Below are 13,937 nucleotides of genomic sequence, written 5' to 3'. Positions count from 1 at the left end.
TAAAACTAGTTTTAACTCAAATTCATTTTTGACTAGCAGTAAATTCTAGTAATAACAATGACATCCAGTAAAAACTAGTTTCAATTAGTTAAAACGCGTTTTCACTAAAAACGGGTTTTTACTGTAACATATACAAAGATAAACCTCTAACTTATTGCAGGTAACCAGTTTTCAAAAGGATGAACCACAGTACCTTTCAATTCTTTATCTATTATCAATATCATTTCACTTTTTTACACTCTTTTTCAACTATACTAGTAATCACCATTTCTTACCCAATCTTACAAAAATCATACACATTACTTACATCTACTGGTGATTTTCTAATATCCATTTCTCCCAACCAAGTTTCCATCCAACATGATATGTAAAACTTTCTTGTAATTTTCTAATAATCAATTTCACATTCTTTCTTTCATCATTTATATTCCAACTAAGGACTCAGAATCTTGCTTGTTCAGTGGGTCATACTTACTCCTAAAAACAATTGTTAATGGCACAAATGTCTTCCTCTATGTTCTTACTATCTTTTCTAGCATTTTCACTTACCATCAATTTATCACCTTTGAATTATGCAATTTTTTTTTTGTTTTATAGCCTGTCTTAAATTATTTTTTAATGTGTTTTTTAATAAAAATAAAACAAATTTTCCTACCCTCCTAAGAAAGATCATCTCTTACATGCACAGTCTGTCTCCAATTAGAGATATCAAAAAATACTATTACTATTAATTTTTTTCCAATTCTTTAATATATCTCTTTCACACTGAATGAAATGCAGGTGACCAAAAGCATTGCTTTTTTCATTCCATTCTTTCTAAGCTTAATGCAGTCAACAATGACATTTGATAAACCAGACACTTCTTTGACCAACTCTAAAATTATCACTAGTAAGTTTTTTCATTCATTCACCTCTACATTAAATAATGCTAAGGTTTTTAAAATTATTTTGTGTATATTAACTCTTTGTTAAACTGGTAATCTGTATATCATTACACTAATAATTTCATTCATGCTCTGTTTCTAATTTATTAATTCTCTCAGCCAATGTATTAAACTTTTTATTCATTTCTATGAAAGACTTTCACCATCTATTTTAGATTCTATTGCCTCTTCCATTTCTCGTAACATACTTATTTTTTCTAGAAACAGTTTCCAATTTAAATTCTCACTATCATTTCTACTTTTAATGTCAGTTCCAGTGAATGATATCTCAAATGTTTTCCAGGTGGTGTCCTTGATAACATGGCACTTTTCTTAAAAATAATCTTTTTTTTCTGTTAATTTTAATTTCATTATCTTTTACTTTAATGAACTTATACATACCATGAACTTTTCTATGTAAACTTATAAGTTGATATCTTTGTCTCTCTGCTCAGATGCACCAGCAACCATGAAGAAAAAGAACTGGGGCCCTATTCTGGTCGTCGTCTCTCGTCTCTTGTCTTTCACAAGCCGGTCGCTGATTGGCTAATCGTTTGTTTACGTCTCGAGAGATCATCGCGTCTCTCTAAACGCGATTCTGGACAACTTTTTCTTTCTTCGCTTCTCTTGTTTATTAGAGACAAGTGGATAGTTGTCTTTTGACCGGTCTTTTGTCTTTTGCCTCGATTTCGTTATATCCAATATGGACGACTTGATGCTATTTGCACTGTACAATTGTATTAGAGAACGTTCTCTATCTCGGCAAAAAATATTTCGAGAGAGAAAACGCTTGATTTTTTTTTTTCCAATACCTACACTGATTCCATTTTTTTTTTTTTAATTATCCTATATCAATTACTGAACTATTGAATATGATGTTAATCTTAATTAGATAAGTTAAAATAATATAGTAAGAAATAAATATTAAATTTAAATTGTGATCCATATCTGTGTTAAATTTCTCGAAGTCGGATAAAAGAGAGTAATTTTAACTCATTTATTTCTGGAAATATACTTTTTTAGAATTATTATTTTAACTTATTTAATAACTGATCCCATTGTTTTTAATCTTAATTTTATAACTTACTTAGATAGTTAAGGAGAAATTAGATAATAATATTTCAAAAAATATCTAAGTACGCAAGCTTTTTTAAGTTAGGTTTTAAAATTTTTATTTGTTAAGAGACAAATTGACATTACAATCTGTAAAAACGTTATAAAACAAATAACATAACTTTGTTGAAATTACGTCTTTTATTTGAACACATGCTTTCCTTGCCACGTGATCTATGATTACGTACTCTGCATTTTCAAAAATTTTACAATTTCATTGGTTAAAATTTTATACTGTGTTGCGTGCGCAGATAACCCGAACATGTATAATCAACCGAATAGGATCGTGACGTCAACGACAAAGACGAGATCGTTACGAACTACCAGAATCACCACTGTGTATGAGAGACGAATTTCGTCTCTCGCTTTGACGTCATTCGTCTGTGAAAGAAGAGACGAGAGATAAGTTACCAGAATACGGCCCCTGATCTTACTAACTAACTTCTTCCACAAAATTTTGGCATCTTCCCAGTTAGCAAAGCATGCTAAGACTATTGCTAAACCTATTATATTTATGTAACAGGTTTAACAACATAACCTTTCATGCATTTTGTTATATTTATCATTTATATAAATGACTTTTCAAATTACATTTGTACATTCAACTTAACATTTTCTAAATTTGCTATTTTGAAATTATTAAGAGAATTAAAAGAACCTTAAGGTAATCTATAAAGTAGACTAAAAACATTCTATTCACACTTAATCCTGCTGTTATATTGGTATAATGTTTATTTGTTTCCTGTTAAAACAGCACATAAATTATTTTGATTACTTACTGTATCAATAATATCAACAGTAATTTTAATTTTCAACCTCTATACATTTTTGAAAGTTGAGAATAAACTTTAAAAAATCAGCTTTCAAGAAAGCAAATAGAAGTAAGTAATTATTTATTGTGACATCATCACAATGCCGGGTTGCAATTTTTAATTGTAGTTGTAGTTCATTTAATTTAAAATATATGCTCTCTACTTCAAATTAGTTGTGGCTTGCTCCTGTACATCATACTTTTCCTTTAACAATAGAGTCTGCTGGTAAGCTATCTAACACCTTTTTTTTTTAATTGAAATAACATGACTTTTGATTTGCATTGGAAGTTTATATATAGTTAATTAGGACCCCTGCTCCTAAGGTTTCTGTATCTGGTCTTGTCTTTCTAATTTCATTTCAAGATTAAGGAAAGATAGATGGACAGATGACAGTGAGAATTTATAGCTTTACACAGTATAGGTTTACACATTTAAACAGTAATTAAGCTACAATTTTTTCAAATTGTAGCTTAATTACTGTTTAAATAGCACTGTATGAGATTTAAAAATTGATTATCATCATCATTCCTGACTTAGTACAACATAAAGAATTATGTTTTCTGACTAAATCAGTGTAATTGCAAAAAAATTCAAATAGCTATTCAATATAAGCTTCAAATCTGTTGTTATCTATTAAAAAATTCATACTCACTTAACCTTTATTGTCCGGTACTGCTTAACCATTTGTAAAACAAACATTTTCGGCCTCAGTCGAGGTCTGCTTCAGGTTAAAAGAACAATCAGATTCCACTCTTAGACATACAGATAGACAGACAAACTATTCTTTATTCACCCGACACCACTGGGCACAGTCGGAAGAATGTACATTGTTTACACAGTCGACACATGCTGAACAAAAGAAAAAAACCGACATCAAATAACTATTAAACAAAAATAAAAAACAACAAAAAAAAGGAAAGAAAAGAAAACAGAATATCGCATATGTACAAAGAGAATAAAATTAAGGTGTAGCGTACTTAGTGTATTAGAGTCCTACTGATGTAAAGTTTGGTCAAGATGTTAAAAAGATCGAAGTATCTTCTGCTTGATATTAGTAGTTCAAGTTTGCACGGCCAGTTAAGGTTGTCCTCTTCCATTTGCAGTTTAAATGTATGTCTGATATCTTCCAACATTGGGCAGGACAGAAGATAATGTCTTACCCCATTCTACACATCGCAGATTGGGCAGCAATTCGTGTCACTGTGATGAAAATGGTTTAAGTATACATTAAATCATCCACGTTCGATTATCATCTGCGAGATCTGGTGTTGTGGATGAAACCATTTCCATGTAAGATGTCTTCCAATGTCTGGAATAAATTGACGGGAGATATGTTGTTGTGGTAAACGATCCCATTCTCTTTGCTCTGTGATGCAGTGATGCCATAAAAGTTGTTTAATTCTGTAAGTTGGAAGCTGGACATATGAAAAATTGATGCCTGTTAGCAAAGTTGCCGCACAAGCCAATTTATCGGCACGTTCGTTGCCCGGAGTGCCACAGTGTCCCCTGATCCAATTGATGATGTACTTGTTGCTAGACTGATCAGCTAAAATAAAGATATCCCTTGCGATAGGGTGAAGGCTGTCTTTGTTTGTCAACACCTGAACAGTAGCGTAGCTGTCCGTGAAGACAGAAACGTCACAGCTGTAAAAGTTTTCATTACAAAAGTCAATTGCTTTGAAAATGGCGAACATTTCCACCTGAAACACAGAGCACTCTGGGTGCAGGAGAAAGACGTCATGGTGCGTTTCTTCATTGCTGATATATACCACAAAAGCACCGGCGGTGCCTTGTTCGGTTTTTGACCAGTCTGTGTAGACCTCTATAACAGATGAACAATCACAAGATCCAAACCCTCTTCTGAAAGCAGGGTGTGGCAAATCAGCAAATGATCTACTAACCTCATAACAAGAAGCATCAAGTGAGTAATCCGTGATTGTAATACATTTTCCTCAGGTGAGGAGAAACCTGCCGGTGCTATATTGAATCTGCTGTAGGATAGGAAGTTTTTCTGTTAAAACGGGAAGCACAACATTCAAAATGGTTATGTAGGATCTGGTCATGTGCAGGAGCGCAAAGCGTTGAGCTGTTCTGAGCTTACAGTGATTGTGAGAATGGAGTACCGCCTCACCCCACACAGCAGATGCATAACTTATAATAGGCACAAACACACAATCATATATGGCATTCATAGCCTCGTGTGTAAGTCCCCAGCTGTTCCTGGCAACACATAAAAGGTTACTGAAAATGAGGTTAGTCCTATTTGTGATGTGGGCAATGTGACTCTTCCAAGTAAGTCTATGATCGAAAATCACTCCAAGAAATGTAATTTGCTGTTCTATTTTGAAGGCGGTGTTCCCAAAGTGAACACATGGTACACGCTTGTAGAGACTTTCCGACCTGGAGGTAGAAAACACAATACTCTTTGTCTTAGTTGCATTGAATATTAGTTTATTGTTGATGCCCCATTCGTGAACTTTCTTCAAAATATCACTGGCAGCATTTTCAATCATTTCTCTAGAGTTAGCGGAAAGACAAGAAAGGCGTCATCAGCGCAAGCAAAAATTCGGCTGTGATGACCAAAGTCAATACAAAGAAAGTTGCCGAAAATAATAATTCAGAACAAGAGACCACAGACGGAACCCTGTGGACACCCCTGCTGTAGTTTGTTTGAGAAAAGCTGCTGCCCAATTCTAATGACAGTCTCTCTGTCCCTAAGGTAGATTCCACTCTTAGAACAAATGTTTAGTTTTTAAACTATATTCAAACCTATGCATGTGTTATGCATCATCATCATTTTTTTTGTTCTTCACATATGTAGCACCAGGCATAGGAAAACACGTTGCTGTCTTTGGTGTTTATACATTTCCGTGTCCTGCCGGCTCCGTATATTTCCAAGGCTTTGAGGGCTCTGATGTGGTCTGTATGAAAAGATCTATTTATTAATCTGGCGTTGGATAGTTGTACGTGAATATCTGGGTCAGTGGCATAGGTGGATAGGGCGGTGGTGTAATGAGCATGGTCTGTGTCATATTTGTGGTCCTTAATCCTCTGTTGGATATATGACATAGACCAAGGATGGGCAACCTTTTTCTATGTAAGGGCCACATTTTAAGACTTCTGAATTGATGCGGGCCACATACAAGAGAAAGAGAAAAAAAAAATATTGATAAATCAGAATTATTTATTCATATATAATTATAAATTAGCATAGGTATACTTAATTTAGCTTCTGGAACTGATGTAAACGTAATATATTGGAAATATTTGGTTAAATATTCATTACAGCTAGTTTTAAGTTAGTTTCGATGTGTCTGTTTGCCAGTTTCTTGTTTTAATTTTTACTAAATTCATTGCGGGAAAAACTATTCACATACATAAGTTGTAGAATTTTGAATTTTGAATTGTTTGAATTTTTGCTGCATACTTCCTTAAGCTGGGAAATTGATATATTTATTCACATTTTATGTGTCGCGGGCTGCAAAATATATGAATGCGGGCCACAGGTTGCCCATCCTTGACATAGGCCGTGCTCGTTACACCACCACCCTATCCACCTATGCAGATGGATATGGTGTCCGGTAATTTAACATCAATTTTTATGAATATTTTTTATAATTATTGTTATAATGTTGTACGTAGTGTTATGTAGTAATATAAATGTTGGTTTATCTGTATATTGTAGTTTCATTCATTAGATTCTTTTACATGTATTTAAATTTTAATACAATGTTTTTTTTCCTGTGGAGTTCAGATCTGAACTCTTTCTGCTCTGAGAGCACTACTATGCCCTTTGCTAAAACATAGTAGCTAAGTGTTATTAGTGCGCAATTATGCATTCTGCATTCTGCCGTAATGAACTGGGTATTTGGATTTGTATACAATGAAGTATTTATTACATCTGTAATCATAACAACAAGGCTTTACATATTCATAACAACAAGGGAATCAACACTTCATATCTTCAGAGTTAGGTAAAGTTAATTCTATACCTTGTGTATACTGTTGTGTGATATTCAGTTCTTGATGTGTTTTCATTTTGGTATAGTTGGAAGTTACAAACAATACAATTTGTAAAGCATAATGGTTTTATGAATTATATAGTTTGATGTTAGGAGTAACTTTACCAACTGTTTTAGTCAACTTAAAAATTTAAAAGAAAAAAATGAATGCATATGACATGCAAAAGGGAGATCAACAGTCAGTCAGTTTGATAAAAAATACAATTGTTTCAATTTCATGATGTATTAGATTTGAAAAAGAAGAAAAAGAATATACCAAACTACCACTTACAATTTATCATACACACTGTAACATACATGAACATACTTATGTTATTAGTGATGGTTTTAATCGGGAACAGCATAAAGTTTTGGCAAGTGCGTTGTGCTCTTAAGGCTCATATATTTAAAGGATCTTTGCATTTAAACAATGTTCAGTCTTGGTTCAGTATTCAAAGTTTAATATTAATTTGATCCTAGATCTTGTGCAATATGTGATACAAGCTTTACATAATACAAACCAGTATAAATGAGCCTTACATATCATGTTTTCCTTACAGCTTTACAACAACTAAAGTCAAAAAGAATAAATTCAGTAGCTACCTATGAACCATAACTTTATTTCTCTGCAATAAGAATTCTCGATAATATTTTCTAAGTTCTTTCAAATATTATTTAATGGAGAATTCAAATTTCAAAACGGAGCTGTTGTTTAAACTTTTTAAAAACGATTTAAAGCAAAAAATTATAGTTTAATTTTTACTCAACTTCAGAATATTAATCTGAAATTATTTTCTGTTTATCTGATAAATTATTTGTATATAAATAAGTATATTTTAAAATATATAAATATTTTAATAATTGATTAATTTTTTTTATTTAGATAATACAGGTGTTCCCTTTCCTGGGTAAGTCCCAATCTTATTAGAAATATCAATATTTTATCTGTATTGTTGCTTAATTTGATGATGTATTTTTGATAAATTATTACATTTAAAAGTAACTAAAAATACAGTCATTGAAAGAAATTATAATTTATTACATATTCTAATTCGTTAAGGTTACACTTTATACATTTTTGGATATGATAGAATTACATATCAACACTTCATATCTTCAGAGTTACGTAAAGTTTTTTTTTTTTTGAGAATCTGCAATAGATCACATCCATCAGAAAACTTCTTGTTAATTTTCTCAGAGTTAGAAAATACAGGAATATTTGTTAATTATCCTCTGCCTGTAGAATTTTAAACTGGAGATGTATAAATAATCTATTGATTGAGATCACTATAAAGTAAATGCAATGTAACAGTTTCTCTTTGCTTTTAAATAAACAAAAGGCAAGCATGGGAAAACAATTTCTTTATTTCAATGTTGTTTTATTATTGATTACTTTGTATATATTGTAGAATTGCATGTATTGTATGTATTGTATATGTTGTAGAATCAGCAATGATTTGACAAGTTACGTAGAAGAGCAAATCTCCTCTTGATATTTAACAGATTTGTCATTTATATTTTAAATACGTTGAAATATTTGGACAGGATTCGCACATGTACAAATGAAGCTGTTAAATGGGTTAAATAACCACAATAATCAATACCAGGGTAAAGCTAACTACATCCACCAGTGTGAAACTCAAATAAAAACGAAAAAACATGTAAAAGGGAGATCAACAGTCAGTCAGTTTGATATAAAATATGATGGTTTCAATTTCGTGATGTATTAGATTTGAAAAGATAAAGAATATACCAAAGTACCGCTTATAATTTATCATACACACTGACAAAAACGCTTTTGAACCATAAACAGTTCTTCTTCGGGTGAACGGAGAAATTTTTAATGAAATGCAAATAAAAAAGAACACGATTTGAAATTTGATTTGAATGTGTTTCTTGATGTCGTCCTACTGGGCATGCACACTTTATCTAGCAGCAATTGTCGAGATTTATAGGTCGTTGTCCATTAGTGCTTGTCATACTATGGATAGGGTCAATTCCTCATTGTGATTAACCCCTTTTTTCCTACTTTTTTTAAAATTTTGTAATTAAACATAATTAATTATATTAAAAATAATAAAAATGAAAAAAAAACGAAAGAAATGTGTTAATTTTGAAGAAGCTTCCAAGTACAATTTCCTTTTTCTCGCCTTAGCGCGAAACTTGACACTGATGAGTCATTGTTTACACAGCTGGATGACCTTGAGAACAGCTGGTGTCCTGTTTCGCGGGACGTTCTCATGAAACTCTCGGGTGGAGAAGGGTAAAAAGTAGGGTGAATACTAGATGGAGGGATATTTCAAAATTTTTTTTTTAATTACGATTTTAATTAGTGGAGCCAATGTAGATGAGGTCTTTATCACATCTGTGATCCTTAAGTGGGATGCTATACACTCCAGGGAGTCTGTTCTGGTTGGGAGCACCTTTCCTTTATGAAGGATGTCAAATACAGTTGGGGATCTGTATGTGATGTCATGTGAATGCAGCACTTCTTGGCTATCTCAGTGTATAGTGATTTGAGATATGGGTTATTTGTGACTGGGATCCTTTCCTCATCCTCAGATTGGTTTTCATTATGTGATTGGACTTGGGCTGCGTGTTGGGAGAGATTGAATCTGTTGATCAGTGTACAGACGAGGTTGGGGTATCCATGATTGGTGGCTATGCGATGGGTATGCCTCAGTTTGGCTTGGAGAGCTTGTTGAGTAGACAAGCGAGTGTCTACAGGTGAGGGTACACCTAGGTGTGGATTGCCGACCCTTTAATTCTAATGCTAATGTCGAGGAAATGGACCTCTGTAGGGTGTGCCTGATCAATCTTCAGAGTTAAGCCATATCGGTTGTCATTAACAGAGTCGACAATGATTGTTTTTTTTGTTTTTATTTGAGTTTTACACCAGTAACAGATTTGTGGATGTAGTTAAATGAGTTAAATTTATTTTCTATAACTAAAGCAAAATACATTGTTGCTGAAAATTGTCTATCACCATTGATGAATTTAAAAAATTTTGATGTGTCTAAATTACTTTAAATGTTAAATATAACTAAAAATATTTAAATATTTCTGGTTTTGAAATAAATGGTTATTTCAGGGTTTGCAATACTAGAAATTTATCTATTGTTAAAATACATCTCTAAACAAAATTTATTTAATTATGAGCCATTTAATAAAAGACATTTGGCTAATTTTAAAGATTTATTTGCACACGGTGATAACTATTAAAGTAGATGTTAAAAGATCTCTGCAGAAAGAAGTATTATTATTATTTACTTTTTTTTTTTATCCCTGATACCATACAAACAATGACAGTGAGCAAATGATTATAATACATTTATGACATAGGTATATGATCAGCTTAATGTGTAGCTTAATGCATGTGATATTTATGAATTTAGTTTTTTGAATGCCTTGTAGGTGTCACATTTGTTAAGAACATGAAGATCACATGACCAGTTAATAACCTCTGGTCAAGAGTTAGGACAAGCTCATGTATAATATTGTCAGTCATTGGACACTTGTTCAATGATAGTATTGCTCAATTTATCATGGCAATTACAGATGATATGGTTGTCTGTTGCTGATTTTTCGAATCTGCAGGTAGGTGTCAAATCTCCCATACTCAGTGAAGATATGGGTAGTTTTACAGTCTGGATTCATCCAGTTATGAGAAAAGACAATCATGAATTAATGGAAAAAAAAGTTCCTGGCAAGGCTATTGTAGTTACCACATCTCTGTTACTAGAGATCTAAGATGTAGTTCCATAGTTGGCACCTAAGAAGAGAGGCTGGGAGCATGAATACCCAAAAGGACCAGTGGTACTGGCAGTAACTGCAGACCTGGCAAGAAGGTCAGCACACTCGTTACCAAGGATGCCTTTGATGACCCCTCACCCAGTCAAGAGTTTAAGAATTGTGCACCCAGAGTGTATATTTAAGAATCTTTCTAAGCAGAGGATGAAGGTTAGTGGGATTCATCAATGCATTTATTGCTGAAGCATTGTCAGAGTAGACTGTAACTCTATTTCCAGTAAGATTTGCCTCACACAATTGTACAGCCATGTAAATGGCAGAGTTTTGCATGGAGTACAAAGTAGTCAGGATGAAGAGTATTGTAGTTCTGATGAAAAGCAGTGAATCCTAATGGCTCCTGCCTATCTGCTACCCTGCCAGAGTTAATCATGAAGGAAGTAGAGTTTAAGCTAGCCCATGTTAAAATTTTTCTTCGTTGGGTGTGGCCGCCATATTGAATTTTTGTCGATGTTAAGCCTAACAAATATTTTAAAATAATAATCATGGCTACTGTGTCGTTAAAATTTCTTTTTTTAATTTGCACAAACAAAATAAAAATATTGAAAAATATAAAAACAAAAGTAATTATATTTCGAAAGTTTGTTTTAATATAAAAATTATGATGTATAGTGACATCTAGTATCAAAAACATTCTGATAGAGAAACCAATATGTTCTGGGTCAATGGGTCATGTCAAATGAGGTCAGTACAAAAATATTCAGGATAGGTTAAAGCAGCGTTTCTCAACCTGGGGATTGCGGTGATATTAAAGGGGGGTCACAAAACAATAATGAAATCATTTTATGAGAAAAAATTCACTTATTATAAACTTATAAACATTTTACCTACAATAAGTACACATGTAAAGAAAAGAAATTAATGTGATAGTTGCATTTGTTTTTCAATTAAAATTTTCTCCATATACGTGGATCTACGTAGAAACACACAAAAGCAAATTGTTTTTGAGTGATAAAAGACAATTCCTGTATTTAGTTTTTAGCACAACTATAGACGAAAAACCCTTTGCACAGAGATAAGACGTGGCAAAAGGGATTAATATTTTCAATGCTTCTGTGACTAAATTTTCCTATTCATGTCGACGAGCAGGCCAAAATGTATTTAAATCTTCAGATGTAAATTGCAGTTGTAGCGTTTTGTCGGCAGACATTTCGACGAGCTGGTCGTGAATCTCAACTGGTAACTTAGCAGCAGCAACAACATCTTCACTAAATGGATTCAGTTTCGATCTCTTTGAGAAATCATTTTTGTCTTTCGGTAAATACTCAGTCAACTGAGTTTTTAGCTCGCACGAATTCATCTTTGTGCAATCCAAACTGTGGTGAATAATAGTGTCTTGTTTATTCAAATTTTTCACAACGTAATCTGAAGTGGGTGGGAACATATCCAAATTTTTGCTTTGAAGGCAAATAATCAAAATATCAAGCTTCTTAATGAACACACAAACTTTGTCTGTCATTAATAAAATGTTTTTATCACATCTTTGTAAATTCACATTCAAGTCATTTAAATGCGAAAATACATCAGCTAAGTAAGCCAACAACAATATACAGTCATTATTCTGTAAAAACAATGAGAATGGCATTTGTTTATCCTGGAAAAATATTATTAATTCCAATATCTGGGTTAACACTTTCCCTCGCGATAACCATCTAAGTTCTGAATGGAAAAGAAGAGATTTTTTTATTTTTGCCCATTTCCTCGCATAGTTTAGCAAACTGCCCGTTCTGTAACGGTCGGCTTTTAACAAAATTAACCAACTTTACAGCTTCACAAAGAATTTGATTGAGATTTCACGGTATATTTTTTGTGACAAGAGTGTGTCTGTGAAGGAAGCAGTGCATCTATTCTGCCCTTGGTATAAGACGATATCTTAATATTTTCATCAATCCATTGTTGTTTCCTGTTATTGCCTTTGCACCATCACTACATACTGCAATACATTATGTCCAATCTATGTTAGTATAGTTTCTCGTAGCTTCATAAAATGCATCAAAAAGACATTGTCCCGTTGCATGACTCTGTACTGTTTTGCAAAACAACATATTTTTTTTGATTGATGTGTCCCTATTGCATTCATACCTCACAAAACATAAGAACTGAGACACGTTTGCTACATCTGTTGATTCATCAAATTGAATACTAAAAAATTCACTTGAACTCACTCACTCAATTATCTGATCGCGAACATTGCTAGCCATGTCATCGATGCGCCTCGATATTGTGTTGTTAGAAAGTGGAATGTTTTTCAATTTTTTCACTTCTTCCACACCTATTAAAACACGGACCATATCAATTGCAGCAGGCAATGTGAGGTTTTCGGCAATTGTATGGGGTTTGGACATTTTAGCTGCTCTTAATGCTACGAGGTAAGATGCTTCAAGTACACTTATCAGTATGGCTTAACTTACAAATAGAAGTTTGTTGATTTCTCAAGGTATGTAATTTTGTTTTGAAAAATTTCAAGGGTTTGTTTTTATGAGCCGGATGTTTAGTTTCCAAGTGTCAAACTAATTTTGATGGCTTCGTGCTTTCATGAGAGAGAACTTGAGAGCAAACAACGCACTGTGGCTTTCCATCCAATGAGATGAAACCATAATTTAAATAACCAACATTGTACAACCTTGTCTTTTTACCAACTGATTCACTGGATGTAGATGGTTCACTTTGTTTATTCACAAATTTATCCATTTCACATTAGAAATTTAAAGAAAACAATTCAGTTCCATGGTTGATCGCACACTAAAATAAAAGCACCAGACGCACGCTTTGCATTCGAAACTTAACTGAAGTGGTGCAATCACCAGCACCTCTTTTATACTAGTGATGGCACGACTTGTTCAAACTCATCCATACGCATGTTCAAACGTGCTCTCACTGCAAGTATTATAGAAGAGATCAAATTACGAAGAGCATGTACACATCAAGTTAGAACTTGTAAATTGCTCCTGCATATACACGTGGTACATGCATGTTCATATTCATCGCTATAAACGCAGCGGCGTAAAATAATATGAATAGTTGTATTACATTTTTTATACTCTCGGTATTTTCTTAGTGTATAAAATTAGTGCAATGTGATTATATAATATTTTAAAAAATTTACATTTATAACTATAGTCAAATTCAATTCGTAATAGTAAGGCTTACTGTTATTATTTCTTTGGGTGGGGGATTGCAAAATATTAATTTTATGTATATTTTCTATTTGGGGGGTCGCGGAGCTAAGAAGGTTGAGAATTGCTGGGATAAAGAGTTCATTTCCTTAACTCACTATCTGC

At 33.0% G+C, this 13,937-nt stretch overlaps 1 protein-coding gene across 1 annotated transcript in view; it reads left to right on the top strand.

Moving 5' to 3' along the window:
• LOC136978500 (E3 ubiquitin-protein ligase RNF126-like) overlaps nucleotides 1-13,937 on the top strand; it is a 65,495-nt gene that overhangs the window by 25,259 nt on the left and 26,299 nt on the right. Inside the window, exon 6 of the mRNA XM_067274217.1 lies at nucleotides 7,733-7,757. Coding sequence (XP_067130318.1) covers nucleotides 7,733-7,757 — 25 coding nt within the window. The remainder of the gene's footprint in view (nucleotides 1-7,732; nucleotides 7,758-13,937) is intronic.

This window comes from Centruroides vittatus, unplaced genomic scaffold, assembly GCF_030686945.1.
Source record: "Centruroides vittatus isolate TY-2023 unplaced genomic scaffold, ASM3068694v2 contig_544, whole genome shotgun sequence".
NCBI classification, from domain to species: Eukaryota; Metazoa; Arthropoda; class Arachnida; order Scorpiones; family Buthidae; genus Centruroides; species Centruroides vittatus.
This window is presented reverse-complemented; position numbering and strand designations above follow the sequence as displayed.